We start from the raw sequence: 26,474 nt of genomic DNA, 5'->3' as shown, positions 1-26,474 counted from the left end.
TTATAGTTTTCCAAATGGTCTGAACTTGGTCTTGCTGCTGACATCATCTGAATGGTTACAAGGCCTCCAAAGACTGCCCCAAGGACTAAATGTCTGATCTTATATCTGAAACCAGACATAGGTAGTCTTGGCCGGGATGTCCTTTACGGATGCCACGGCTGAGGGCAGGAAGCCAGAGAAAGGGCGCTCCATCCCCCATGAGTCCTTATGCTCCATTCGAACTAGCCTTGCTGCTCTGGGTTATCTTGTGATTCTGCCTGGAGTGTCGGGGTACAAAACATAAGGATTTTAGGGACTGGTCACAGTGGGAAAGATGACATGCAAACAAGGCCTAAACATCTGGGAGTTCATTGGTTCTCTCTTTGGTCCTCAGGACTCAGCAGAGCCACTCCACAGCTCAACTCTCCCGTGACCCCTACTGTTTACTGCGGCAGGCTTTCTGCTCTTGCCCCCAAATGGGAAAAGTGGATAGATAAGTAATTTCTTATTTACATGCACTTCTCCTAAGATTTAACTTGCTTTCCTGCTAGTATTTCCTGACATCTGAAGCCTGTGCGAAATACACAACATATGGGAACTATTTCCATCTGGCGCAACAGAAAATAAGAATCTGCCTATATTGTAATTAGCTTCTAGACTTAACATGTTTAGGTCTGATCCACAATTGCATTTGTTGATTTTTTTTTGTTTGTTTCACTTTTGGGTCATGGAGTTTTAAAAAAATACAGTGGTTATAAAGATGACTAAAGTTCAGCCTACAGCTTCCTGTTTGGAAGACACGGAGACAGGGTGCGGTGTTTTGCAACAGTTATAATTCTAGATTCTCACTGCCCTTAAAAGTAACTAGAGGGAAAGGGTTTTCTTTTTTTAGAAACTTACAGCTTCTTTAGCAGCAGCGATGGATCCTTTAGGTAATGAAATAGGCTTTGATGTAGCTGGTGGCAGCTGTATCAGTTCTTCATCCTTAAACATCAGAGCTGAGAGTTGGGTTACTGACTTACAGCAAAAGGTATATTGGATCTACAGTCACCCTGCCATGACCACCAGGAGCTTGAAACAGCTACTTCACATCTGGCACTGGACTCAACAGGCAAAATCTGGAACCTAAATACATATAGCCAGATGTTGGACTTTCTTAGAAACAGATCAAGCAGTACCAAAAAAAAATCCGTATTAAAGAACACCACTGTATTGAAATTCAGTTTCATTCAGGCCGTGAAAAATAAGAGAAATTAACTTCTTGTTATTTTCACTTAAAGCAAATGAAAGTAATTGTCTAACCTTAGTTCCCTTCACTTGAAGTGCTAACCCCACCATGTTCTCTTTAGATTCAGAGGAAGTGGGTGATCCCACGGGAATATCCATCTTGGGAGCCTAGGGAGAGAAATGTTTTATATAAGCTAAGCCTTCTGTTCTTCCTGAAACTCAGAAGCACTTCTACTGTAGTCAGTACTTTCCAGCACAGTTTGCTTTCCACTAAATCCCTGACTTCCTTTATGAGTAACATATGAAGTACATGTCCCTGAAATAGCAACTTAGTATTATTTATCTTTTGAGTTTTGGGCACCCTAGATACAAAAGTTGCACTCTAATTAGATTCTGATACTTAAAATCCTGTTATTAACAAGCTACTGATTTGCCAGTTCTGATCCTGTTCTCACTCTCAAAAAAAAAAAAAACACAAAAGTTGCCATTTCTCATTTACCCATCAGTTTCTAATAGCATTGATATAACTTAGTCAAAAGTGACATCTTTATCATTTTTGGTGTCTAATAATAAGTGATAAACTTGTCTGACTTATTAAAATGGTAGGTGCTGGCTAATAGATGCCCCTGCAACACCAGGAAAATGGAGGGAGGGAGTGGTATTTTAGAAGAGCTAGCTAATCTGTCTTCAACAATTACATTAATTAGATTTGAAAAGTAAATATATCACTGCTCTTTGGAAGTAAGTAATTTCTTAAGGTACTTTGGAGGGAAAAGGGCTACGTATATCCAAAACTATAGTATATTCAGTTTGATGTCTCAATTCTCTACTGAACCTAGTATGCTACTTGTTTTCATTTTGTATATATGGAGAATAGAAGTTTAAAAGCATGGATTTAAAAAAACAACAACAATAAAATGCCTAGGAGCTTGTCCTTAATTCTTAGGTCTTTATTAACCATTCCAGAAAGCAACATGTGGATCAAGAGTTTATGCTCCTCTAGAATAATTCTGAAACTCAAATTTAGCTCTAGGACATTTTGCTACTCCAAAATTTCTTTGCTACTGAAGGGCAGTCTAAAAATGACAAATAGCTGGTCTGTCTCAGAGAAAATGTAAGAACCCAGCAGCCTATTAGAACATGGTTTATGTTCCAGAATTGCTCCTAGTCTCCCCTAGAATCCTTCTGGACAAAGCCCAAATCCAGATTAGTCTCTGGAAATATGGAAAGGGAAAGTAAGATGGTGTTTCCTGAAGTACATTATTATTATTTATTTTTTATTTTTTTGGCTGTCCTCCACAAGCTTTATTGAAGATTAGGATCCTCACGTGTTAGTTTTATTCTTCAAATATCACTTGAGCACATCCAAAGCATACTGAAATATGATTAGGCCCTACCTCTTCCAAGACCCTCATCTCACTTCCCTTTCAGAAGTCACATTTATGAATCAGGTCCAAAACTACTGAAGTACATTTTTCATGCTAGACGTTGTATCATTTTTGTTGGCTTGCCCAAAGAGTCAATAGCATAACCGAGATTTAAAATGACTGGTCCTCACTCCAAAGTACTTACCTCAATCTGCTCAGTCACATGTGCAGCGTCTTCTATCATTGATGCATGTTCGGAGTCAGACATGAAGCCACAAAGCAGGGAAGCGAGAGGCCCTTTCTGATGGACCCAGAGCAAGATGGGCCAGTCCTGGGTTCTTCAGTAAAACACCAGGAGAAAAAAAGACTGCTGAGTTAAAGGCAATAAAAAAATGATTAAGGAAAAGAGTTGAAGGAAGACAAAAAAATTGTTTATATTCTAGATTGGCCATTCACTGCTTAAAAAGTAATAGAAATCTGGGGACTTCCCTGGTGGTCCAGTGGTTAAGACTCCCCCTTCCAGTGAAGGGGGCTGCGGGTTCAATCCCTGGTCAGGGAGCTGAGATCCCACACGGCCTCACAGCCAAAAAAACAAAACATAAAACAGAAACAATATTGTAACAAATTCAATAAAGACTTTCAAAATGGTCCACATCAAAAAAAACCCTTAAAACAATTAATAGGAATCTGGACAAATGAAATAGACATGAAAGAACAGGAACCATTCAGTCTCAAGGGAGAAAGAATGGTGGGGAAAAAAAAAAAAAACCTGCTAAAAAACACTAGATACTGAAGGAGAAAGAATAAACCGGACTCCTAATAAGACTCCTAAATCAATAAGACTCCTAAAGATAGTAACAGCTACATAGCTAGAGGTGGTTTGAGTGATTTTCATTTTTTAAAGGAATTTTAAAAAGATTTTTAAAGCCACTTGGGCCAAATTCCAAGATATGCCAAAAGAAATGCCTACTCTGACTGTAAGGGGAAATGGAGGTTTGCGGAGAGGCCCCAGTCATGGGGTCTGGATTCCCCACCGACCCAGGACTTACCTCCCCACTGAGTGGTATCTCAATTGGCTTTGGCTTCACGTCTATCAGGTAGAAGGTTCGGGACAGAAGCAAAAGAGAAGGAGGGACATTCTCCTTCAGGTGGAGGTCCTGCCACTGGAGAATGGGGGGAGGATGAAACATGACAATCACAGGATGTGAGAGCTGGACCCACAGTCATCTACTCTTCCCTGGTTTTACAGCCCCCCAGGCGCACGCTGAGTACTAAGGGCAGAACAAGAACAGGGACACGTCTCCTGGCTTCTGCACCAGTGCTTGGGCCCTGCAGCCCCTCAGAGTCTGAGAGGGAGGTTCAGTTAAACTCTCAAACCAGTTGTGGATCAAAGTAGCTAAGTATCTTCTCTTCAGTATGAAGTAGATAATGTGAAAGAATACATCAGCCTTGTTCATAACCAAAGAAATTAACATTAGAATGAGATGTAAGTTTTCAAGTACCAAATGGTCAAACTTTAAATGTATATATGTATATGTATGTGTATATAGATAGATATAATACATGCACAAGAGACAAAATTCAAAAGGTAAATAAAATCTAATCAATAAAAATAAGCCTGCCTTCTACCCTATTCTGTAGCTACCCTATTTCCCTCCCTGGAAGCAACCACTGATAACAGTTCCTGATACAATATTCCAGAGATATTCTGTGCATATAAAATAGATATTTATATGTTTATCCTTACACCAAAGGTGACATATACACACTGTTTTGTCCTTTGCTTTCTGAAATATCTTGGAAATGGATTCATAGCAGATGATGTAGAGCTGCCGCCTTTTTAAACGTCTGTAAAGGAATCCATTGTACAGAAATGCCATAATTTGATTATTCTACAGTTTTCCATCTTTTGCTATCATAAATGGTGCTACAGTGGATAACCTTGTAGATATATCATTTTGCACATGTGCAAGAATATAGGATAAATTCCTAGAAGTGAAATTTCTAGGGCAAAGTAAATGCATTTTTTAAATTTGAAAGCTATTGCCAAACCTCCATGGAGGATTTTACCAGCAATGCATGAGTGCCTCTCTCCTCACATCCTCTCCAACACGGTGTGTCACCAGACTCTGATCTTTCCCAACATAACAGGTGAATGTGGAATCTCATAGTTTTTTGTATGTTTGTTTGTTTGTTTTTGGCTGCACCGTGCGGCTTGTGGGATCTTAGTTCCCCGACTAGGGATTAAACCCTGGCCCTCAGCAGTGAAAGTGTGGAGTCCTAACCACTGGACCACCAGGGAATTCCCAAATTGCACAGTTTTAATTTATCTTTTTATTAAGTTAAGATGTTTCCTAGGTTTACCATTTTTAGCTTTTCCTTTCTGTGAAATGTCAGCCGTATCCTAGCATAGGATTTTTGGAATAACAATACAGAGTGCTGAATATTGTATGGTTAGATTAGTATTCTCACCCCCTTGAAGTGTATTGTAAAATGATACATCCTTTCAAGAAAGCAATTTGACAGTATGAGGTCACTTAATACTCTATGTTCAGGAAATAAATGATGTTTAAGTACCTCTTGACAACATGCTCACCTTCCAACCGGAGCAGGTCCGACATGGAAGAGGAAATAGCTACCTGACGGGGTTCAAAGTCACAACAGTGGCGCCTATTCCCAGATAATTTGTGTACACTCCATAGCACTTTATACAGTTACAGGAATGAGGATTGTAATAGGAGTTATTCCTTTGTGGTGAAGCATTGACACTCAGTTAAAATCTGTTATTTGAGGGGAAATCTGTTACAAAGCTAACACTTGACCCTGGTTTGGGGCACACACAGGGAAAGCAACCCCAGCTGAGCCACCGGCAAGGTGGCTCCAGATGGATTCACACGGATGACAGGCCTTCTATCAGAGCTTTTGCCCAGGCCCTTACAATACCCAGAGGAGGTACAATTCGAAGGTGGTCCCAAGATTTCCAGTCCCTCGTGTACCCACACCTTCTCCCAGTTATTCAATTAAACGCTAATCTAGGTGCTGCCATGAAGGGATTTTGCAGATATAATTCAAGTCCCAAGTCAGTTGACCTTAAAATAGGAAGATTATCCAGGTAGGCCTTACCTAATCACGTGAGACCTTAAATCTGCTGCTAGACGTCATGTGAGAAGTTCACGCAGGTGGAGGGGCCTCCGGGGCTGAGAGTAGCCTTGGGTTGGGAGCCAGTGAGGAAACAGGGACCTCACTCCACAGCTGCAGGGAACTAAATTCAGCCAACAAACTGAATGAGCTTGGAAGGGGAGTCTCCCACACAGCCTCCGGAAAGGAAAACAGCCTGCACTTCTGACCTGCAGAACCGTGAGCCTATAATGGGTGCTGCTTTGAGCCCCTACCTTGTGGTGGTTGGTTAGCAGCAACAGAGAACTCTTTAATAGAGTACCTACCGCGTCTCTGTCAAAAATAAATCCAGGGCTTCCCTGGTGGTGCAGTGGTTAAGAACCCGCCTGCCAATGCAGGGGACACGGGTTCGAGCCCTGGTCCGGGAAGATCCCACGTGCCGCGGAGCAACTAAGCCTGTGCGCCACAACTGCTGAGCCTGTGCTCTAGAGCCTGCGAGCCACAACTACTGAGCCCGCCTGCCACAACTACTGAAGCCCGCACGCCTAGAGCCCGTGCTCCGCCACAAGAGAAGCCACCGCAATGAGAAGCCCATGCACTGCAACGAAGACCCAACGCAGTCAAAAATAAATTAATTAATTAATTTAAAAAATTAATTAATCCAGCTACTTCAGCCGCCAACGGCTCAACTAAACAAGGCAAATTAGGTAAGATGGCAAAGCAGAAATCACAAAACAAGGTCTGCAGATGGCAGGGGAGAGAGTTCCGGGGAAGAGGGTCCAGTAAAGCTGCTACTTTTGCCTCTGTGAGCTGCTGCTTCAGCTGCTCCGCAGTGAGACCCAGTGAGCGCATCCCCCGGGCCCTGCAGGCCGCTTGCAGCTCTGACACGCTCAGAGCACTCACCCCTTCCTTGGCAATCACCTGAAACAAATGTAAGGAATGGTATTGGATCCTTTGGTTCCAATTTTACCTAATTCCAACAAATCGAGGGAAACGCAGAATCTGCCGCTTTCCCACTTTGTCCCCCGCGCTGACTGCTGCAAAGGCCAGGCACTTAATAAAGCAAGGTGACCTCGAGGTGCAGCGGTTGACATGAAGGGAATCCCGCCAACAGGTATTAATAATATCAGAGAAGTTGACAGAACGCCTCAACTGCCTGTCCCCAAGGGAATTCTTTCCCCTCTTGCGTTGCCTTTCGCCTGGTTGTGACAGCTCTACTCCACTTCCCTTTCGCGGCAGCTTTAAGACTCATAGAAAAATATTCCACTTGAAAAGCTTTCAATGTACCATTTGTTGCACGTCCCGGTGGTGGTCCTCCCCTACCCCAGGAACGGCCCCAACTCCCTGGTCTGCAAAACTCCCTCAGTAAACAACTTAACACAGTTTCTGCTTGGTATGACCCCAAACTGTGGTACTTCTGGGACCAGTATTGTTTTTTCCAAAGTTCTAAAAGCAACCACTAAACATCTAAATGGGGCCGATGGGATCCTGCCTTGTCAGTTCTGGGAATCCTGCTCCCTCAGGCAGAATGCTTTTAAAGCAGCTGATTCAGATTCAAGAAACATTCTTCCCACTTTTTAAGGACTCTAATTAGTAGTTATAGGCCAAATGGTGCCCTTTTCTTCCAGAAGATGTCGAGGTCCTGCCTTCCCTCCCTGCATCATCCTTTGCCACCCCTTCTCACCAGGCCGGCTCACCCAGCTCCGTGGGGAGAAGCAGAGGGGAGGTACAGGGGGTCGAGCACTGTCCTTGGCAGTGGAATCTACTGTTCTCTGGGATCCACTGGGTTGCTGCGCCTTCCCAGCGGACCCTCGCTGCTTTAGATTAGTCCCAGCTAAGACATCCGAACTACTAACTGCTTACAAGGGCCTTCTAAAGAATACGACAGACAACTCCTAAAGTGAGTAATCAAGGTCCGGGTTGTCAGTGGTTGTTTAAATCAGTGGTCCCCAACCTCTTTGGCACCAGGGACCGGTTTCGTGGAAGACAACTTGTCCACGGAGGCGGGGGTGGCCGGGTGAGGAGGGGATGATTCAGATGATAATGAGAGAGATGGGGGGTGCAGCAGATGAAGCTTTGCTCTCTCACCCGCCGCTCACCTCCTGCTGTGCGGCCCGGTTCCTAACAGGCCACAGGCCAGTACTGGTCCGTGGCCCCGGGGGTTGGGGACCCTGGTTTAAACCACTCATTCTGCCAGAACCAGCCCCTGAGCAGACCTAACAGAAGACACTGCACTTTGTCACAAAGCCACCCTAAGACAGTCCCCAAGGTCTGGCTAGCTCCCTACAGCTGTAGTTCAGCTCTGACTTCATCATCTGCTTTTATAGACTAGACTTCAGCTTCATCAGGAGCTGGAAGTGGAGCAGATTGTTGGTTCCGAAGGACTGCAGTTCCAGCAGTTTGCAGAGGGCCACCAGCTGAGATCAATCGAGGTGCTCCAGGGTCAGCTCATCCTCAAAGAGTTTGGAAAAGCGAACTATCTCCTTTGTGCTGGGCTTGTGGCCTGTCTGGACCTAGGTAGTGGGACGAAGGGGCTGATTAAAACGTGCTTCCTACTTAACTGAATCTTCCCTGTAGACTCTTCGAAAGACGCCAAAGCATTTATGGATTGTGTCTTCTGTCTGGAAGTGGATGTGGGCCCTGTGTTACAAAGGGGAGTTAAAAAAAAAATCTGTGGGAAGTCAGCCTAAATCAACTGAAAAATTAGGAGCAGTTCAGAAGTTTGAGTCTCATTCTCCTGTTCTTTCCAAGAAGTTATCAACATCTTCAGCACACTGATGGCTTTAAGATAGGTTTTTCTGCAGACTCCCATAAATGTTTGCAATATTGTATCTCTGTAACTTAGATATTTGCAAATTCAGAGATTATAAACAAGTTGGAAGCTCCATGATGATATGTTGCCTGGTTTTATATAAAAGACGGACACCTGTTTGATGTAGGCTGAGAACTGGGTGGAGGCATCCCCCAGCTGCACCCCGTTCCTCCTTGCCATGTCTGCAATCGTTTCTTGAAGGAATTCTGCTAGTTCCAACTTTGCAGCCATTTTCTTTTTCTGTTTTTCTTCCTTCATAATAGAAGAGGAAAAAGTTAATCAAAGTTAATTCTTCGTGATTACAACTTGGTAGATAAAGATGAGAGAAAAATAACTGTGGCTTTGTTGTCGGTCATCCCTATTTCACGTATGAATATTATTTTCAGACCTAACTGAAGGCGCTTTGTGATAACCAGAGCAAATTAAAAAGTAGCCTTGATTTGCAGCTTGTCTCCTTAATCTTACCTTTTATTTTTCATTGATACAATGATCATAAATATTTGATAGATCCAAAATGTCCCCTCAATGGAAGCCTTTGTCACTGTTTAGAATAGATACATACTGTCTCTTAACCTGGTGCAAGCCATCTAGGCCGTTGGTCAAGTCAACCCCTAGTGTGAGTGGCCCCAGATTTTGCTTGGGCCACAAACTAAAGAAAACTAGGAAATTAACTCTATGCTAAAGTAGCTTACAGGTTAAGAAGAAAACAGAAAGAATCAATTATATGACAATGAGTTAAGTGCTATAACAGATATGAACAAAGCACTATATAAAAGAGAATTAAATGTATACTCTTAAGACACTATGTTGACCAGTATTTCTAAATCCTCATTCATTATCACAGATGCAGTGTGGTAGTATTTTCAAAATAACCATGATCAGGGTGGGTAGAGAGGAACAGGAATATATATGTGTGTGTGTGTGTGTGTGTGTGTGTGTATAGTACATACACACACACACACACACACACATATATATATTATGTGTATATATATATATATATATACATATATATATATATACATACATTTCCGCCTTAAGTTGCCCAAGAGATTCTAATGACCAGCCAATCACAGCAATCATTGATTTTCTTAGAAAGATCTTAAAAGAATCAGCCCCCCAAAATTACACAATGGCAATACCATCATTAAAACCCATTTAGCCATCCATTTCATTCATCTGTATCCATCCATCCATTTATTTATTGAGCATCCACTGTGTGTTAGGTGCTGGGATAAAATGAGCAAAAACAAATAAGAATTCCTTCCCTCATGGAACTTCTAGTCTAATGGGAGAGACAACCATTATTGACTAATGATAATCCAGTAATTCCACAAATTAATGTAAAAGCATACCAGATAAGTACCATGAAAGAGAAGCGCATGATCCTGTGACCTGGTGTGAGTAGAAAGCTGGCACACTCACGCTCACTCTCGTGTGCTCCCCCTCTGTTCATGGAACAAAGCAAAGAAGACAGTATTTTCTAAAACTGTGGCCATGATGTGTATATATGTATGTCTGGGGAATGAGCAGTGCTGAGGAAAGAGGAATATTTAGATAAATCACTTCCTCATTCCCCCCATCTTCCTGCATTCACTAATGCCTTCCTTGGAATCCTATGGTATTAATTCTAGATCCTGTTTACTTTAAATGTAAGTAAACTAAACCACTGCCAGGCAGTTAAATATTGCAGTTTGATTCTACCCCTTAAATCTGTCTCAAATCTATCTTCTTTTTTTTTTAAGAAATTTTATTTTATTTATTATTATTATTATTATATTTTATGTATTTATTTATTTACTTTGGCTGCGCCTGGTCTTCGTTGTGGCACTCGGGATCTTCGTTGCAGCATGCATGTGGGACCTAGTTCCCTGACCAGGGATAGAACCCAGGCCCCCTGCATTGGGAGCGTGGAGTCTTACCCACTAGACCACCAGGGAAGTCCCTCAAATCTATCTTCAAGTTTTTACTCCTGATGCAACTTTCATAATTCCGGCTTTTTCATCTCTCTCTTGTGCTGCTGCAATAACATTCCGGCTGATTTTCCTCACTTGGCTCTGCCCTCTTTAATCCTTCCTGCCAGCAACTTGTTTTTCTAAAATACAGCTCTAATCATTGTTGATTAGATTATTTAGATTGATCTAAAATAGAGATTACTGTTTTTCTCACCCCCCGCTTACATACACCTTCCATTACTCACCACTGTCAAAGTCTAAATTCCTTAGGGTGGTAGATGCTTTCCAACCTGACCCCAACACATCACATTTGTCTCATCTTCTCCCATCCATCCCCTTGTACTCCCTGCTCCAACCACAAAGAATCAGTCAGTGGTCTCTGATTGGCATACTCTCTTACACTGTTAAGCCATCTTTAGTGCTATTCCTTCTATCCAGAGTGCCTTTCAAACAGTGTGGTAAAATTCTACTACTCTTAAAGTCTCAGGTCCACGGTCACCTCTTCCGTGAAACATTTCCTGGTCTGCTTTAAAAGTTGCCCTCTTTGTCCTCTGCTAGTGTTGTGTCCACGCCTTCATCCATCTGTCTGGGAGAGTGGCACAGATGGAGAAGATGCAGGGGCTGCCTCGGTTGTCCAGCCCTTCACCTTCACAGTGACCATCAGAGGAGGACACCCTCTTCCCAGGGACTACTCACAAGCACTAAATGGTCTGCTTGGCTGAATAAATCATGCCTACTGTTCAACTAGTCACTGCAGTAACAGGTGATTTTTGTTTTCTTTATTTTTTAATGGTAAAAAGTTAAAATTGAGTGGAGAAGGGATAGTTTTTTTCAGCAAATGATGCTAGAAAAACTGGATATCCACAGGCCAAAAAAAAAAATAATAATCTTGACACTCATGTTACACCTGTCACCAAAATTAACTCAAAATGTAAAACTCAAAACAATAAAGCTCCTAGAAGAAAACACAGGAGAAAAATATAGGTGACCTTGGGTTTGGCAGTGAGTTTTTAGATACAACACCAAAAGCATGATCCAAGAAAGAAAAAAATTGATAAGTTGTACTTCATTAAAATTAAAAAGATTTGCTCTGAAAAAGACACAGTTATGACTGGGAGAAAATATGTGCAAAACACATATCTGATAAAGAACTTGTACCCAAAATATACTAAGAACCCTTAAAACTCAACAAAAAGAAAACACCCCAATTAAAAAGTGGGCAAAAGATTTGAACAGACACCTCCCCAAAGAAGATACACAGATGGCAAATAAGCATGTGAAAAGATGCTCAATGTCATGTGTTATTAGAGAATTGCAAATTAAAATAACAATGAGATACCACTACACACCAATTAGAATAACTAATAGTCAAAGCACCGACAGGACTAAATGCTGATGAAGCCACAGGAACTTTCATTGCTTGCTGGTGGGAATGCAAAACGGTACAGCTACTTTAGAAGACAGCTTGTCTATTTCTCTTGAAACTAAACATAGCCTTACCATACAATCCAACAATTGCTCTCCTAGGTATTTACCCAGATTAATTGAAAGCCTATGTCCACACAAAAACCTGCACATGGGGCTTCCCTGGTGGCACAGTGGTTAAGAATCCACCTGCCAATGCAGGGGACATGGGTTTGATCCCTGGCCCGGGAAGATCCCACATGCCACGGAGCAACTAAGCCCGTGCGCCATAGCTACTGAGCCTGCACTCTAGAGCCCGTGAGCCACAACTACTGAGCCCACGTGCCGCAACTACCGAAGACGGCGTGCCTAGAGCCCGGGCTCCGCAACAAGAGAAGCCACTGCAATGAGAAGCCCGCGCACCGCAATGAAGAGTAGCCCCCACTCGCCACAGCTAGAGAAAGCCGGCGCGCAGCAACGAAGACCCAACACAGCCAAAAGTAAATAAATAAAATAAATAAATCTATAAAAAAAAAACCTGCACATGAGTATTTACAACAGCTTTACTGATAATTGCCAAAAACTGGAAGCAACTAAGATGTCTTTCAAATAGATGAATGGATAAATGGTGGTACATCCGTATGATGGAATATTATGCAGTGTTAGAAAGAAATGAGCCAGGAAAAGACATGGAGGAACCTTAAATGCATCTTCTAAATGAAAGAAGGCAGTCTGAGAAAGTTACACACTGTATGATTCCAACTACATGACATTTTGGAAAAAGCAGAACTATAGAGAGAGTAAAAAGATCAGTGATTGCCCCGGGTTAGGAGAAGAGGGAAGAGGGACCAAAAGGTGGAGCACAGGGGATTTTTAGGGCAGGGAAACTATTCTGTATGATACTGTGATAGCGGATACATGACATTATTTTTTTTTTTCAAAACCCATCGAACTATACAACACAAAGAGTGGACCCTAATGTAAAGTATGAGATTTAATTAATACTGATATATAGATATTGGTCCTTCGATTGTACCAAGTGTACCACACGAATGCAAGATGCTAATAATGGGGGAAATAACAGGGGGGAGGGAGGTATCTGGGGACCCTCTGTACTTTCTGCTCAATTTTTCTGTAAACCTAAAAACTGCTCTAAAAAACAAAATCTATTAATTTTTTAAAAAGTTTAAAATCCTACATACCTTTTTGGATTCACTTTCAAAAGTTGATGGCAACATCTCTGGGAAGAGTTTCAGAAACGCTGGCAATAAGAATTCCATGAAGGAGACAGTGATGAACACCATAAATGGAAGCAGGAGGAATAAATCAGCACACGTTCTCAACAGCTAAAGAATCAAATGCATATGCAAATAGTCATTATTTTAGGACACGCCAAAAACAAAAACAAAAGCCTGCCTTGGTTCTTAAAGTGTTAAAAAACCCAAGACAGATTTTCTGCAGCTGTATATAAAATGGAAAGGCCGGAGTTTCCTCTGTACCATAGCTCTGAAGTAATATTTATGGGATATCTTCAGTGAAATCTATGACAATCAAAACATGTTATTGGTGTCTCTGAGCTTTCATCTAAGTTAGGGGTCTGTACTTTAATAACATGGTATCTGTTAAAATTGCTTTTTCAAATGCGTATACTTAATATATTAACAGCAGTTTCTACTCCAGATGCACAGATCAAACTTGAAGCCTCTCAACTCCTTGGAGAAATTAGAAAACACAATTATAACCATTCCATGGACAAATATACACAAATTTTAAGGACCCTGCCTGAAGTTGTACAGCAAGTCAGTTGCAGACAAGTAAGAAATTCTGGTTCTCACCGTGAGTTACTATTCCTACTCTGGGATTTTTAAGATGAACTTGAAGTGGAACTTAAAAGTTGGTTCCAAATAGTTCATTTTAACTTTCCATTTTCTTTTGCAAATGTGACTCTTGCCCTACCCTTCGTCTCTCTCGTCTGGTCAGCACCTGTCCATGCAACAGCCTCCAAACCATTCTGGCAGCAACTTTGGTGTCAATCCAAAGCAAACAGAATCCATTGTGATAATATTTAAGTTCATCCATAATTATTTGCCTATAAGATCGCTTTTCTTCCTTAATCTTCACTCCAGTTTCTTCTGTTGGCTGAGGGCTTGGCACCTGTGGCTTCTTTGCGGTTTGCTCCAGCTGAGGTTTACCCGGGACCTCCTGCAGCCAGCAAGCAGATGTGTGCAGCTTTTGTATTACTCTAGTCCTTAAGTGAAGTACTTTATTGCCTGTCTGAGTAGGATAGGAGTACTTCTTGCTGCCATAGTTCTTCATATATGTTTTATTTAAATGGGAATCTGGTAAGTGAAGAAATGCAAATGATGGGGAGTAAGAAGAGCTGGTGGGATGGACACAATGGCTAGGGAATCTGGAATAAAGAGCAACATCCTCTGAGTTGAGCACATACTATTACAAGAAAAAAAATTAAAGAAATAGATATTTCATCTGGTAAAAATAGAACAATCGTTTTTAAGCCTGCATTTTAAAAGTAGATTATGTTCGTGAATGAATGAAATGTAACTGTTTAGCCCAGTTGAAGGATAGTATGCTTTATGGGTGAATGATATACTCTAAGAGAAATATTAATAAGTTAATTCCTAAGGATAATTGCCGTATTACAAGTTAGAAACTCTGTGACTATTGATTTAAAAAGCAAACATTCTTTTACCCCGGGTTATGTTTGAAAGTTTTGTCTCTATTATCATAAACCAGGTGGAACACTTGTGTCTTTAGCTACTCTACTGATGATAGGAATATTGTTTGAACGAGACATTTCATGGTCCCTGTGGGGATAAACCAATCACACAATACTGCTTTGTCTATGCAGTGCCCAGGGACTCCTTCAAATGAGAGGCACTTACTACTGAAATGCCCTTCACCTAAGATTCCTAAAGAATGTTAGGAATAAGAGTTAGAATTGGGCTCCCCATACAGATGGACTGGTTTGCAGGGCAGAAATAGAGACACAGATGTAGAGAACAAACGTATGGACACCAAGGGGGGAAAGTGGCAGGGGGCAGGTGGTGGTGGGATGAATTGGGAGATTGGGATTGACATATATACACTAATATGTATAAAATAGATAACTAATAAGAACCTGCTGTATAAAAAAATAAATAAAATTCAAAAAAAAACAGGAATTGGGCTCCCCAGCCAGGGATCTCTACATTCTAGTTTTGTGACAACTCACAATCTTCAGCTAAACTGACACATCAGATTGTTTGAAAGTAAAAATAAGACCCATCTAGGCAAAGACAACTTCTGGCAAAGAGACTTCTTTTGGCAAAGAGATGGCTTTTTCCATTCTTTCAGACTATTTTTGAAGCATGCCAAGTATAGCACTTTTTGAATGGCCAAAAGGGAAAATGTACAACATATCTGGCACACAGTAAGTTCTCAGTGAATATTCTCTGGAACAAATAAGTGATAACAGACCTTACTGGGGCAGGTATATATGCCCTAGGATTGGCTTGTTTACCAGTAGTTTTACTCCTTTTTACATCTAAGGGCCTCATTACAGAGGTGTCACTCTAAAGCCATTACATCTTGTATCTTACCTGTTCCCACACTTCTACAAAATTACTCAGCCTGAGTTCTAAAGCATATAGAAAATCTAGGGTAAGTTTAAATATATTAAAATGTCAGCTTTCTAAAAACCAACACAATTAAAACCAACAAAACTTTAATTGTGTACTAAGCCTATCCTTTTACATGTATCTTTTCCAACTAGAAGAATAAAGTTTATATAAATATTGGGGGGTGGAATTCCAAGGCTTACCTTGCTCGGGCAATAGCTAAGACTGTTTTATAACTGTAGAAGGCCATATTTGTGTTTGTCTCAACAAGTTAACATAGGAACCTAGACAGAAGGAGTAAGTAAACAATTCAGTACTTTAGAGACACATCAGGGCTTCCCAGGTGGTGCAGTGGTTAAGAATCCGCCTGCCAATGCAGGGGACATGGGTTCGAGCCCTGGTCCGGGAAGATCCCACATGCCGCGGAACAACTAAGCCCGTGCACCACAACTACTGAGCCTGCGTGCCACAACTACTGAAGCCCGCAGGCCTAGAGCCCATGCTCCACAACGAGAAGCCACTGCAATGAGAAGCCCGCACACTGCAACAAAGAATAGCCCTGGCTCGCAGCAACCATAGAAAGCCACCAGGCAGCAAGGAAGACCCAATGCAGCCAAAGGAAAAAGAAAAAAATCAATTATACAGATATCAAGATTTAAGTGTTTTTAACTATTGCAAGGGTAGAAAATTTGCATATTCTATTCAAGGTGTAAAATTTCCTTCAAGTGCATTTCCAACAATCACGAATAATATTTTCTTAGCCCTGGATTTGAGAATGGTTATTTGAGATCCCAACAAATAGAAATGATCTCGAATACGATGATGTTCATGATGGTGATATGGTCTTCAAAGACATATTGATTTCTGGTCAACAGTACTGAGTAATTTACTTGAACGGTTGCCAAGTAGTTAAGAAATCAAGACAAACTTATTTGTAGCCTAAAATTACAGGTAGACAGTAAATATTCTGGATTTGTTTTCAATTAGCTTTTTTCCATACTTGGAAAAGCTGCTGCCAACATTTAAAGATTGAAAGTACTCACTCAGCAATGAAAATATGCATGGCACCTACTAATAATTAAAGTGTAGGTAAACGGGTTTCCTATGCTAGTGATTCTCCAAAGAGCCCAAACTGAGCTTTAAACCTTTAAATAAGCTTTACCAAAATTTGTCTGCATCCTACGGCGCTCTTCAGCCAACGGCAGCAAGAGCCTTAGTATCTCGCAGTGTCAACTCTGCTTTCCTGAAGCTGGGAAAGGAGTAGCAATCCCTCCGGTACGGAAACCTCAACCACAGACCAGACCTGACATTTTGAGCAAGAATTCAAATGATACTTCGGAACATCTGCACCCAGACCAATGGCGGGTGGTCCCCTGCTGGAGGAAGGCCAGACCCGATCGGGCAGTTAATCTGCTCTCGGGCCGCGGGCACTAGCCGCCTGGACTGTGGGCAACCACTTCCCAGGAGTGCCCGACCGTGACCGGGGCGGGGCGGGGCCAGGCGGCGAGCGGGGCGGAGCCAGGCGGCGAGCCCCGCCTGCGCTTCTGCGCCGCCACGCCCGCTCGCCCGGGCCCCAGGCTCCCCCGGTTACCTTTGCCTCAGATTCTCGACGTCACGGGGGCAAAACGCGCTCTCGGCCTCCCTAGCCGGTGACTTTTGTGCGCGTTGTGTGTTGCTGGACTGTGTTTGCTGTGCTGGGGTCCCGGGGGGGCGGGGGCGGGGGCGGGGTCCTTGGGTTTTTTTTGGAGCGGGCGTGTTGCAGGACGGGGACCAAGACCCTTGGCTATCCAAGTTTATGGAAGGAAGGCGAGAAGAATCGGGACACAGGGTACGGAAAAGAAATGAGGAAGCCAAGCATGGAAAGAGGGGGGATGGAGGCTGAGCCCCAAAGTTGGGGTGCGGGCGGGGGGCCGAGGTCAGGGGCTGAGGAGAGCGCGGGGTGGGGCCTCGAAGCTGTCTGGAAATCTGGGCGCTGATGGGAGGAGCAGGATGCGGAGGGAGCGGGCTCCGGAGGAAAACAGGCAGGCGCGGCCCACCAAGTAACAGCCTGAGGACTTGGCCCGCCCACCCCTACTTCCTACGACAGGCTCCCCGGAACGGCTGCCTCAGTCCTCCAGCGCCTTCCCAAGTCCCCTCCTCCCACAGCTCCCCCAGCTAGAAGGGCCAGAAGCCAAGTCTCTATGGCTCCACCTCTTTCCTCAGCCATTACGTCACTCTGAGTGACGACACCACCCACCAATGAGCTCTCAGATTCTGGGGCGCTAAGGCGTCCCTCGCGATGGCAGCCCAGGGGGCGGCAAGGTCTGGTTCCCACCGGCGAAATGACTCCTCTACTGGCTTTAGTTTAAGGAGTGTCTATGCTGGGGGGCTCAATACTGACGTTTTTCTGCCTGTTCACACTCTGTAGGCTGTGGATTCACAGCCCCCCCCCAAAAAAACCCCTTCCTTGAAGCTGGATTAAAGAAGCTCTTACACTACCAGTCGCGTAATATGCCTGATAGTCGCCATGGTGACTATCTGGGAGTCACCAATTACATCACTTTGATATATTCCCCCACCTTCCAACTCCGCAACTGCGGGCGGGGAAAGCAGTGAGGGGAGGGAGTGGCAGAAAGGGCGGGAATGGTGAGGAAAACATCCCCTCTCCTATCTCCAGGGCGAAAAACTGGAATGCTATGAAATCTTCATATGGAAATCTGAATTCCACTAAATAAAATTGCTTTATAAATGTTCTCTTAACAGATATTGATTATGTTCAGTAGTTTGTGTTTCTCAAATAACATTTAAAATGTATATTATAGTAGCTGTGCAATGACATTGGCACTGCAGGTTTGGGGGCACTTCAGTTCCTAGGATGGGGAACTGAGCCATCTTGGGAAAGTGAAAGATCTAAAAATGTACTCTATCCCCAGTTATCTCTACCCATCCATTTTATCTGGCTCTAGAAGGAAAACAAAATTTTGGTGGCTCTACTTTAACATGACAGGAGGGAATCGCTTTCACACGGAGAATACTTCTCTTAACATGTGACTGACCACAGACCTTACTCATCTGGGCTGCACATTTGTAAGAATAAAAGATGGCGGGTATAAAATTTCATTTTTTAAAAAAATGTAGACTGCTTTTAATCCACAAAGCATTTTTCAGCTAATCAAATGGATCGACTATGTTAAATAGGCAAAACTTTTCAGTTTGGCCACTAGAGGGCCCTTTGTGCGTGTCTGATACCCAACTTTAGACAGAAAGGCTTCACTTCATGTTCTATGTTTACGAGAGTTAACAAAATCTACAAATCTTTATAAAGTCTCTTTACCTTTCCTTCCCTGAAAATTCCCGATGGTAAATTTTGAACTCTAAAAGGCTAGGTAGGTATAATTTTCACATTAATTTCATAAATTAATCACTGCACTATCATGTACATGTACTTTTCTGGAAAAGATCATAAAAGATGCAAAAATATTCTTCTCAGTTCCCTGGGAGACATTTTATGCCGGGAAATATTCTTCTTCATGCATTGTATTCATTTACAACCAGGCACAGTGAAAATCATTAAGTATTCATAAACCAGATGAACGATTCCAAGCCCAGTATTTGAAAGATGAGCTAGATTTTCTACCATGGCCATATGTCAGCAATCCCATTTTAAAAAGGGAAGGTTTAAGAATCTTTCTTATTGAAATCAATTGGTTCAGAACGATGTCTGCCTTCTCTTATCAGGCCTGGTGATTTTTTTGACTTTCAGGATAAGTGATTTATCATGTAATGAGTTTCTTAATATAATCTTCAGAAGACAAACAAAAATGGTTTTTTCTCCCTAATCTTGGCCCTGAGAATTGTGTTAGATTGCTTTCTTTTTAGAAAAATATTTTTATTTTCTTTTTTTAAATTTATTTTTGGCTGCTTTGGGTCTTCGTTTCTGTGTGCGGGCTTTCTCTAGTTGTGACGAGCGGGGGCTACTCTTCGTTGCGATGTACGGGCTTCTCATTGCGGTGGCTCCTCTTGTTGCAGAGCATGGGCTCTGGGCGTGCAGGCTTTAGTAGCTGTGGCGCACGGGCTTCAGTAGTTGTGGCTCGCGGGCTCTAGAGCGCAGGCTCAGTAGCTGTGGTGCATGCACTTAGTTGCCCCGCGGCATGTGGGATATTCCCGGACCAGGGCTCAAACCTGTGTCCCCTGCATTGGCAGGCGGACTCTTAACCACTGCACCACCAGGGAAGTCCCAGATTGCTTTCTTAATGAACTGTTTGCTCACTTTCTATGAAGAATAGAAAATATGCTCTGAACCTCATAAGATGTTAGATGCGAAAAATGTAAATTGTTATTTTAATGGCCATTTCCCTAAATACGGCTCCAAATCAAATATTATTAACAATGTGCATGTTATGCAGGAAGAGACTATGCATTTACTTCACATAAGTTTAATTTTAAACTCTTGTCAATACAGGAAGGTGGGAAAGAAGTATGGAGATAGAAAGGATCATAGGAAAGGAAAAAAAAAAAAAAGACCAATTTAACCTCTCTTTCCAGGAGATAGAATCAAACATTTGAAATAAGCTCAGGTGGTGTGGCCCCCTTTGGAGATCTGTGTTCTAAAAAGACATTTAAAACAAAAATGTGCTTTTATTGATTCCTTTAACTTTTGGTACCACGAGCATAGGAACCACACAAGCATAGATTTAGAAATAATGATTAGCAGTAATGGGAATGCTTAATTCTGAATATCATCCTTAGCATTATTAACAGGGTTGTGTGGGTATGTGTTTTTTTTTTTAAACGAATGTAAAATTAGTAATCATGAAAATAATTGGTCTGTAGGAATCTTTTAATTTCCTGTTTAAGTGGTATTTAAAGATACAGGTAGCAGGGATTGCCCGTAACGGTACCAAATAGATCCAGCACTGTAACGTCGATGGAGAGTCTAACGTCTAGTGGTGATATGACTTTATTATTCTCAGAACGGAGTATTGGTTTCCTCATCTGGTCGCAGCCTGTGTTTCCTTTGTACTTTCACGTCTCTGTGCTACGACGTCCTAAGTCATTATCACCAGGCCCCAGGAAATGTCACCAAATCGGCCAACTCCTGCAAGACGAGTTTACTGTGTCACGCAGCTGGTACCTTCTATTGTTTCACATAAATTTCCTAGGATGGGGAGGGATATAGGGTTACAAAGAATCTTGACTCGCGCTTCGTCCTCTCATTCTTGCGTACGTGAGCTCTGTCTGGGACAAACGCCCGCCCCATCCCTCAAAGCGGAGGCCTGGCCGCGGGCAGCGCAGGGCCCGGCACGTGACGGGCGGGGAGCCCGCCGGTCCCTCTGGGTTGGGGTGCGGGCGGCTCTGCCTTCCTTCCCCCCGTTACCCACAAGCCCCCGGGCCCGCGGGGCGAGAAGGAAGCAGGCGTGTGGGGCCCGGGGCCTGCCAGGGAGGCGTCCGAGGAGCCTGCCATCCGAGACTGTCCCCCAAGGCTCCGGTCTGAAATCGCTGCCACACGCAGAGCCCGGTGGGACAGGGAGCTCCTCTGTGACAGCTGTCGGGCGGGAGACAACCAGGGTGCCACAGAAATCGCTGTCCCCTTTCCCGCTCATCTTAACCGGGCGCCCGTTTGTAGGGGATTTCTAAGGTCTGGGGAGGGCATTCAGTGTCACCCCGAGGAGTCCCATCTGGTGATTGACATGTGCTGTTAGAAGCATCAAAGAACACGCACGAGCACACTTTCGCCTCCCAGGCCCAACCTCTATCCTGCCTTCTAGTTTTGTTTTGTTTTTCACTCTCCTCCGCGTCGTGCCTTTCCGTCTCTCTGCCTTTATCGCCTGCGGTCTCACTTCTCGTCGAGACCCCGCCGGGCCGCTGGCGTTTCGGGCTCTCCCCCAGCCCCTCCTTTCCGCCCGCCGACTGGCCTCTTCCTCCTTTAGCCCACTGCGCCCTGAGCCCCGGACTGCATTTCCCGGCAGGCGCCGCGGCCAGCGGCCAATGAGCGGCTGAGGATTTGGCGGCGGCGGCGTCCCGAGAGTCGGGGTGGGGGGGGCTTTGTGCGCGGCGGCGGCGGTGGCGGCGGTGGTGGCGGTGCCTGTGGCGGCGGGAGCGGGCGGCGGCGGCGACCAAGACGGAGGCGGAGGCGGAGGGGGACTGTCCACTGGTCGCCGCGGAGAGGCGTGCGAGGTCGAGTCGAGCCCCGACGACCCTGCTGCCCCGGCCCGGCCGCCAGCCACGGGCTGGTCTCTGGCAGCTGCAGCTGCGCGGCGACCCCCATCCCTCCGGCTCCGCTGCCCACCCCACCGCCCGCAGTCTTCCTCCTCTTGCTGCGCGCCCGGCCCGGCCTGGCCGTGGCCCTCCTCGGTGCCGGCCGCCATGGCAGAGGCGTCCGGCGCGGGGGAAATCTAGCCCGGGGATTTCATGCGGCCTAGCTTGGTTCCGCCTCCTCCCCCCGCGGCGCCGGCGGCTGCCTGCACCCCAGCCCTACTCCGGGCCTCCGTGTGTCTCCTGTGATCGTACTGACACGGCCGGGGGGTTAGAATGGAACAAAGTGAAGGTAAAGTGAATGCGTGTGTGTGTGTGTTTGTGTGCGCGCGCGCTGGAAGGAAGCGCTGAGGTGGGGACGGCGAGGAGGGGGCGACCTAGGGATGGGACCCGGGTAGGGAGAGAGACCTTAGCAGGGATGGGAGGACTAGCGGGTGGCCTGAAAGGGTTCGAGGGGAGTCTAGAAGGATGGAGCAAGGCGGGGGGTGTGGAGGGGATCGGGAGGTGGGGCAGGAGAGGTAGGATTGGGATGAGGGATGGAGTGGCGCTAAACTGGGAATTGGGAGTAGAGGTGGGATGGGGGCGGGGATAAAGATGGAACGGGGGAGGGGCAGGGGGAGAGGACAAGAGTTAGGTTTGGAGATAAGAGACCTGGACGGACAGAGAAGTAGGCAGGTTTGGGGGTGGAGTATGCGAACTAGGAGAGTCTGGGGGAAGGAGAAAGAATTAGGTGGAGAGATGGGGCCTCAAGGGAGACACGAGGGAATGGAAGTGGAGGAAAAGGTGGATTAGGAAAAAGGGATGAGAAATGCTTGAGACAGGATGCAATAGGAAGATAGGAAATAGACTCAGGAACTGGGAGACCCAGGATTGGGCTCGGGAAGGAAATTAACTGAATGTTGAGAAGGATGAGAACTATGGACCAAGCGTCACAGAGTGGGAGGAAAAGAAGGGGAAGGGGGTTGTTAAAGTGTTAGGAAGGGAAAGCCTTTTGTTCCTATATTTGTGTGTATTCTGTGCCTTTTCTTTCAAGGCTAGATAATGGAGAAGCTAGTGGTTATGGTGTTGTGAAATGGGGAGGTGTGGGTTTTACTGCTTTGAGGTGCTTTGAGGGAGGAAGAGGTGTGTTCGTGTAATGGTAGCAAGACAGAGAGAGACATGGCCATAATTTGATGGTTCTGGTGAGGGAGTGAAGACTATTCCGATTTAAAGGGGGCAGGGGCCGCCATGTTTGCTGCCAGGCACTGCAGTGTAAATAAATTCCTTCTTCTCTCCGACATCAGTATGAATCTAGAAGGGGCCAGTTCAGATTGTTAACCCCCTTTCTTTCTATTCGTGAACTCTTCCCATACATCTTGGGGTCATTTAAAATTATTCATAACCACCAAAGGAGGTAGTAATGTTTTCCATCTTGTGTGTTTTGCTGCCCCCCCCTTCCCCTTTTCCTTCTGGTTGCGAACAAGGCATGCTAATGAACTGCGGTGTAAAATTTAACCCCTTTAATAAAGTTAAAACTATATTTTTTACTAGCTGAAGGAGTCCTTACTACTCTTATTTCAAACATGATCATGAAAAGTCTTTTAAATATTGAAAATTCATTTGTTTCAGAAGCCTCAGAAGCAGTCAACATGTTTTCTGCAATTCTTTAAGTAAACAAGGAAATTGCCTCGGTTATTTTACTTGGGCTTGTGCTCTCGGCAAAGCACTGTGTGAGGGGAGAGGAGGGGTAGGAAGGTCTGCTGTGGTACATTATCTGCTCGCTGTAGTTTGCGTGTTGGAAAATTAGAAATGTGTGTATTTTAAAATGGTGCTTCTGATGGCTCTTGCTTATAGGTGATGAGTGTGTTAAGAAGTGTTTTCTTTTTAAAAATAAACTCTCTTCCATCCTTTCTCTTTGCTTTCATACAATTGCCCAGTACAATCTCCAAATGTCAGTTCAGCACAGTGCAATGATCTATGAAGCAGGCATGCAGAGAGAGCTCAGAGCGTCATTCAGGTGCCAGGATTTTTTGGTGGGAACTTCAGGTCACTCTCAGGAAAGCTACAGTAACTCTCAAATGTATTCAAGTGTATCTGCTTATGTGATTTGAAGTAGTTACTATTCTAAAGCTTTAAATACTAACAAACTTACAGTAGCTGAACTAAGTGGAGCCTATTTTATTTTCATATTGAAAAGGATTAAATGTGTGTGACCTTCTGTTTTTGTTTTATCATTGTAGTTGGGAGAATCCAAACTTTAATCCGTCATATTGGTATTGAAACTGTTCTCTAATACCAGGAAGGCCTGTTAAAATTGTAATATGATGGACTCAAACCAGTTGTGCTACATATTGATTTAATCTGTCCTAACGCCTCATCCTTCCAAGTTGTTGTATAGAATTTTAGGATGTGTTCTTGGTCTGTTGGAAAAATTAAATTGAGTATTGTTAGAGTGTTACTTTGGGAGAGCACTTTTAGTATAGAGGTCAGATTTACAATTTATTTTGATTTGATAATATTCAGCCTGAATTTTTAAAAATCTTATGAGAAAAAGTTCCACTCAAAAAAAATCCATTCAGTATGCTTTTTTGGAATTTATTTTTATGGAGATTTCATTTTTATATCTCTCACTTGATTGACATGTTATTTGTAATTAATTTATGAATGAACCATCAGTGCCATAAATTTTTAGGAAAATGAGAAATTGTTGTATATTCAAATAAGAAAAGACTCTTGGAAACTTGAATTACTTTAAAAAAAAAAAAAGTTTATTCCTAGATATTCAGCATTTTGTAGAGATAAAGGTCCCCTGCCCAGCTGTCATGAGTATTCTGGCTCCTGGCTAGGTATCCACATGTAATGAAGAAGGCTACTCTAGTTAGTTGATACTTAATTAAAACCCAGACTGTGCTCTGATTACCATGTCCCTCATCAGCTCACCTGCTACCTGTGATAGCTTTTTTTTTTTTTTTTAACTTTAAGTTAATAGATATGCCCTTTCTTATACTGATCAGATTGAATGAGTTTGGGGTAAAGGGAATTGGTTGCCTTTGAGATTGGTCATCCTTGAATGAATTGTCCAAGTCTTTAGTCAGTTGTCTGATTCTAAAAGACACTCCATTTCTGGAATTTATAATAATATTTATAATAAGCCTAGTAATGGCTACAATAGCTGTTGTCCTCTAACAATGTGCTGTGCTAAATGTCTTATATGGATGATTTCCTTTCATCCTCCCAACAGTTGTGGGAGGGTTAGTACTGTTAACTCCTTTTTTACAGATGGAGAGATTGAGGTTAAACACCTTAATAACACACAGATGGTAAACAGCAAAGCCAGTATACGAACCCAGGTCTTTTCTAATTATAAAACCTGATCAGCAGACCTTTACTTTTATTTTCTTGTAAAGATTCATAAAAATAACACACGTTCATTATTTAAATTTTTTTGAAATATTATAAAAGACTATAAGAGGTTTTAAAAAAAGTTAACACTCTGTTCTCCACTAACAGCCATTTTGAAGTTTCTTGGGTGTCCTCCTAGAAAATTTCTGTACATATGTACGTACATCTATCTTAAAACACATACAAAGTCTATCACGCTGTTTGCATTTTGCTTTTTTTGTTTTAGTAGGCTCCCTGGGACATCCTTTCAAACAAGCACATATGGAACTACCGCTTTCTTTTTTTTAAGGGTCATATAGTATTCCATTGTTTGAAATATTGATTAATATTAACATTAAGTTGTTAACAAGTATTTGCTATTACAAGTAATATAGCAGGTCCTGAATTAGGTCCCTAACAGCCTATTTAAATAGAAGAGATATAGTCCAACTACTTTCTTTTACAAGAGAAATCACTGAGACCAGAGAAGTTAAGTCCAAGGCTTTGGTGAAAAACCTGTCACTTGACTCTTTGTACCACATCACATTACTTCATTATTGTGGAAGTATTTGTGCATTCTGTGAAAGCTCAAGGTGAGGGGGAATACTCAAGGTTAGGCATGGTTAGTATAATGAGCACAAGGGGATTAAGTTGCAGTGAGGTAAAGGCTCTTGCTTCTCTTTTTCCATATTTTGTTCACCATGTTGTACATATAACATTTATACAAAATATTTTTACATGCATAAGTGAGTCTTGTCCAGGTATCTTGAAGTTTGTATTTTGGGTAATGAAGTGGTTTTGGCAGAATTTTTCCTGTTCTAATAAAATTATCAATGAAATAAAAAAATAAGAGGTCTATCACGATCCTGGAAAAGAACTTGGAAAGAATACCTAATTGAAAACAAGTTTTAAAAAAATCTTAGGCATCACTGATTATTTTTAATTATTTTTTACTATCAAGAAGAAAATTCGTAACCGTGGATACTTATTCATTGAATTCTTTTGAAACAAAAAGTCTGTTTTAGACACTTAAAAAAATTAAAATTATTAAAGCTTTAAAAAGGTTTAGAATTTGTTATCTATCCATAAAATCTATTTTGGTGCATTGCTGTTTTTAGTTTTAATTAAAAAAAAAAAAAAGGAGTCTATTATTTTTTGAAAGAGCAACTAAGATGATTTATTCATGTGTTAATAAACAACATGTCCAGCATTTGAGTTTTTAAATGAATGGTGAACTTTATTTCTGCAGGCTAATCTTTTAATAAATATAAATAAAGATAAATTTAAGAAACTGATTATACTACGACTACCTAACACATTTTTTAAATACTCAGAGGTTTTTCGTTTTGTTTTTATTGTTGACCTTACTAAGTACTTAATAAGTACTTTTAAACACTTCTGT

The 26,474-nt window shown here is 42.9% G+C and overlaps 3 protein-coding genes across 11 annotated transcripts in view; 1 reads left to right on the top strand and 2 right to left on the bottom strand.

Annotated features, from left to right (window-relative positions):
* Positions 1-848: 848 nt before the first annotated feature.
* LETM2 (leucine zipper and EF-hand containing transmembrane protein 2) lies at positions 849-14,295 on the bottom strand. Its single transcript, XM_082374677.1, is given in 10 exon segments — positions 849-963; positions 1,282-1,374; positions 3,623-3,736; positions 6,492-6,611; positions 7,998-8,018; positions 8,024-8,113; positions 8,117-8,203; positions 8,617-8,754; positions 13,064-13,207; positions 13,818-14,295. Coding segments are annotated over 10 exon segments (1,263 nt in total). The 5' UTR covers positions 14,178-14,295; the 3' UTR covers positions 849-867.
* A 5,360-nt stretch (positions 14,296-19,655) lies between these two features.
* On the bottom strand, positions 19,656-21,825 carry LOC309619472 (uncharacterized protein; the record flags this gene model as incomplete). 4 transcript variants are annotated; one of them, XR_014238996.1, is made up of 2 exons in its annotated part: positions 19,656-20,615; positions 21,219-21,391. XR_014238996.1 is itself a non-coding variant. In XM_082374664.1 (2 exons), the coding sequence occupies 2 exons, from the start codon at positions 21,823-21,825 to the stop codon at positions 20,569-20,571; spliced, it is 693 nt and encodes a 230-aa protein (XP_082230790.1). In that variant the 3' UTR covers positions 19,657-20,568. The 4 variants fall into 4 exon arrangements, 3 of the variants coding, with proteins under 3 accessions (XP_082230790.1, XP_082230791.1, XP_082230792.1); XM_082374664.1 differs by having other exon boundaries at positions 19,657-20,615; positions 21,180-21,825; XM_082374665.1 differs by having other exon boundaries at positions 19,657-20,615; positions 21,208-21,825.
* Positions 20,674-26,474, top strand: part of NSD3 (nuclear receptor binding SET domain protein 3) — a 108,197-nt gene continuing 102,396 nt past the window's right edge. For 4 of the 6 annotated variants that reach the window (XM_082374644.1, XM_082374643.1, XM_082374640.1 and 1 more), the window contains exon 1: positions 21,518-22,004. The gene's annotated coding sequence lies outside the window, so the exon portion shown is untranslated. Of the gene's footprint in view, positions 20,976-21,517; positions 22,005-26,474 lie in introns of those variants that run through there. The other 2 variants (XM_082374642.1, XM_082374645.1) reach the window with 2 other exon arrangements.

This window comes from Balaenoptera borealis (genome assembly GCF_965194805.1).
Source record: "Balaenoptera borealis genome assembly, chromosome: 21".
NCBI lineage: Eukaryota > Metazoa > Chordata > Mammalia > Artiodactyla > Balaenopteridae > Balaenoptera > Balaenoptera borealis.
Note: the sequence above shows the minus strand (reverse complement) of the source record. Positions and strands in the feature narration are given on the sequence as shown.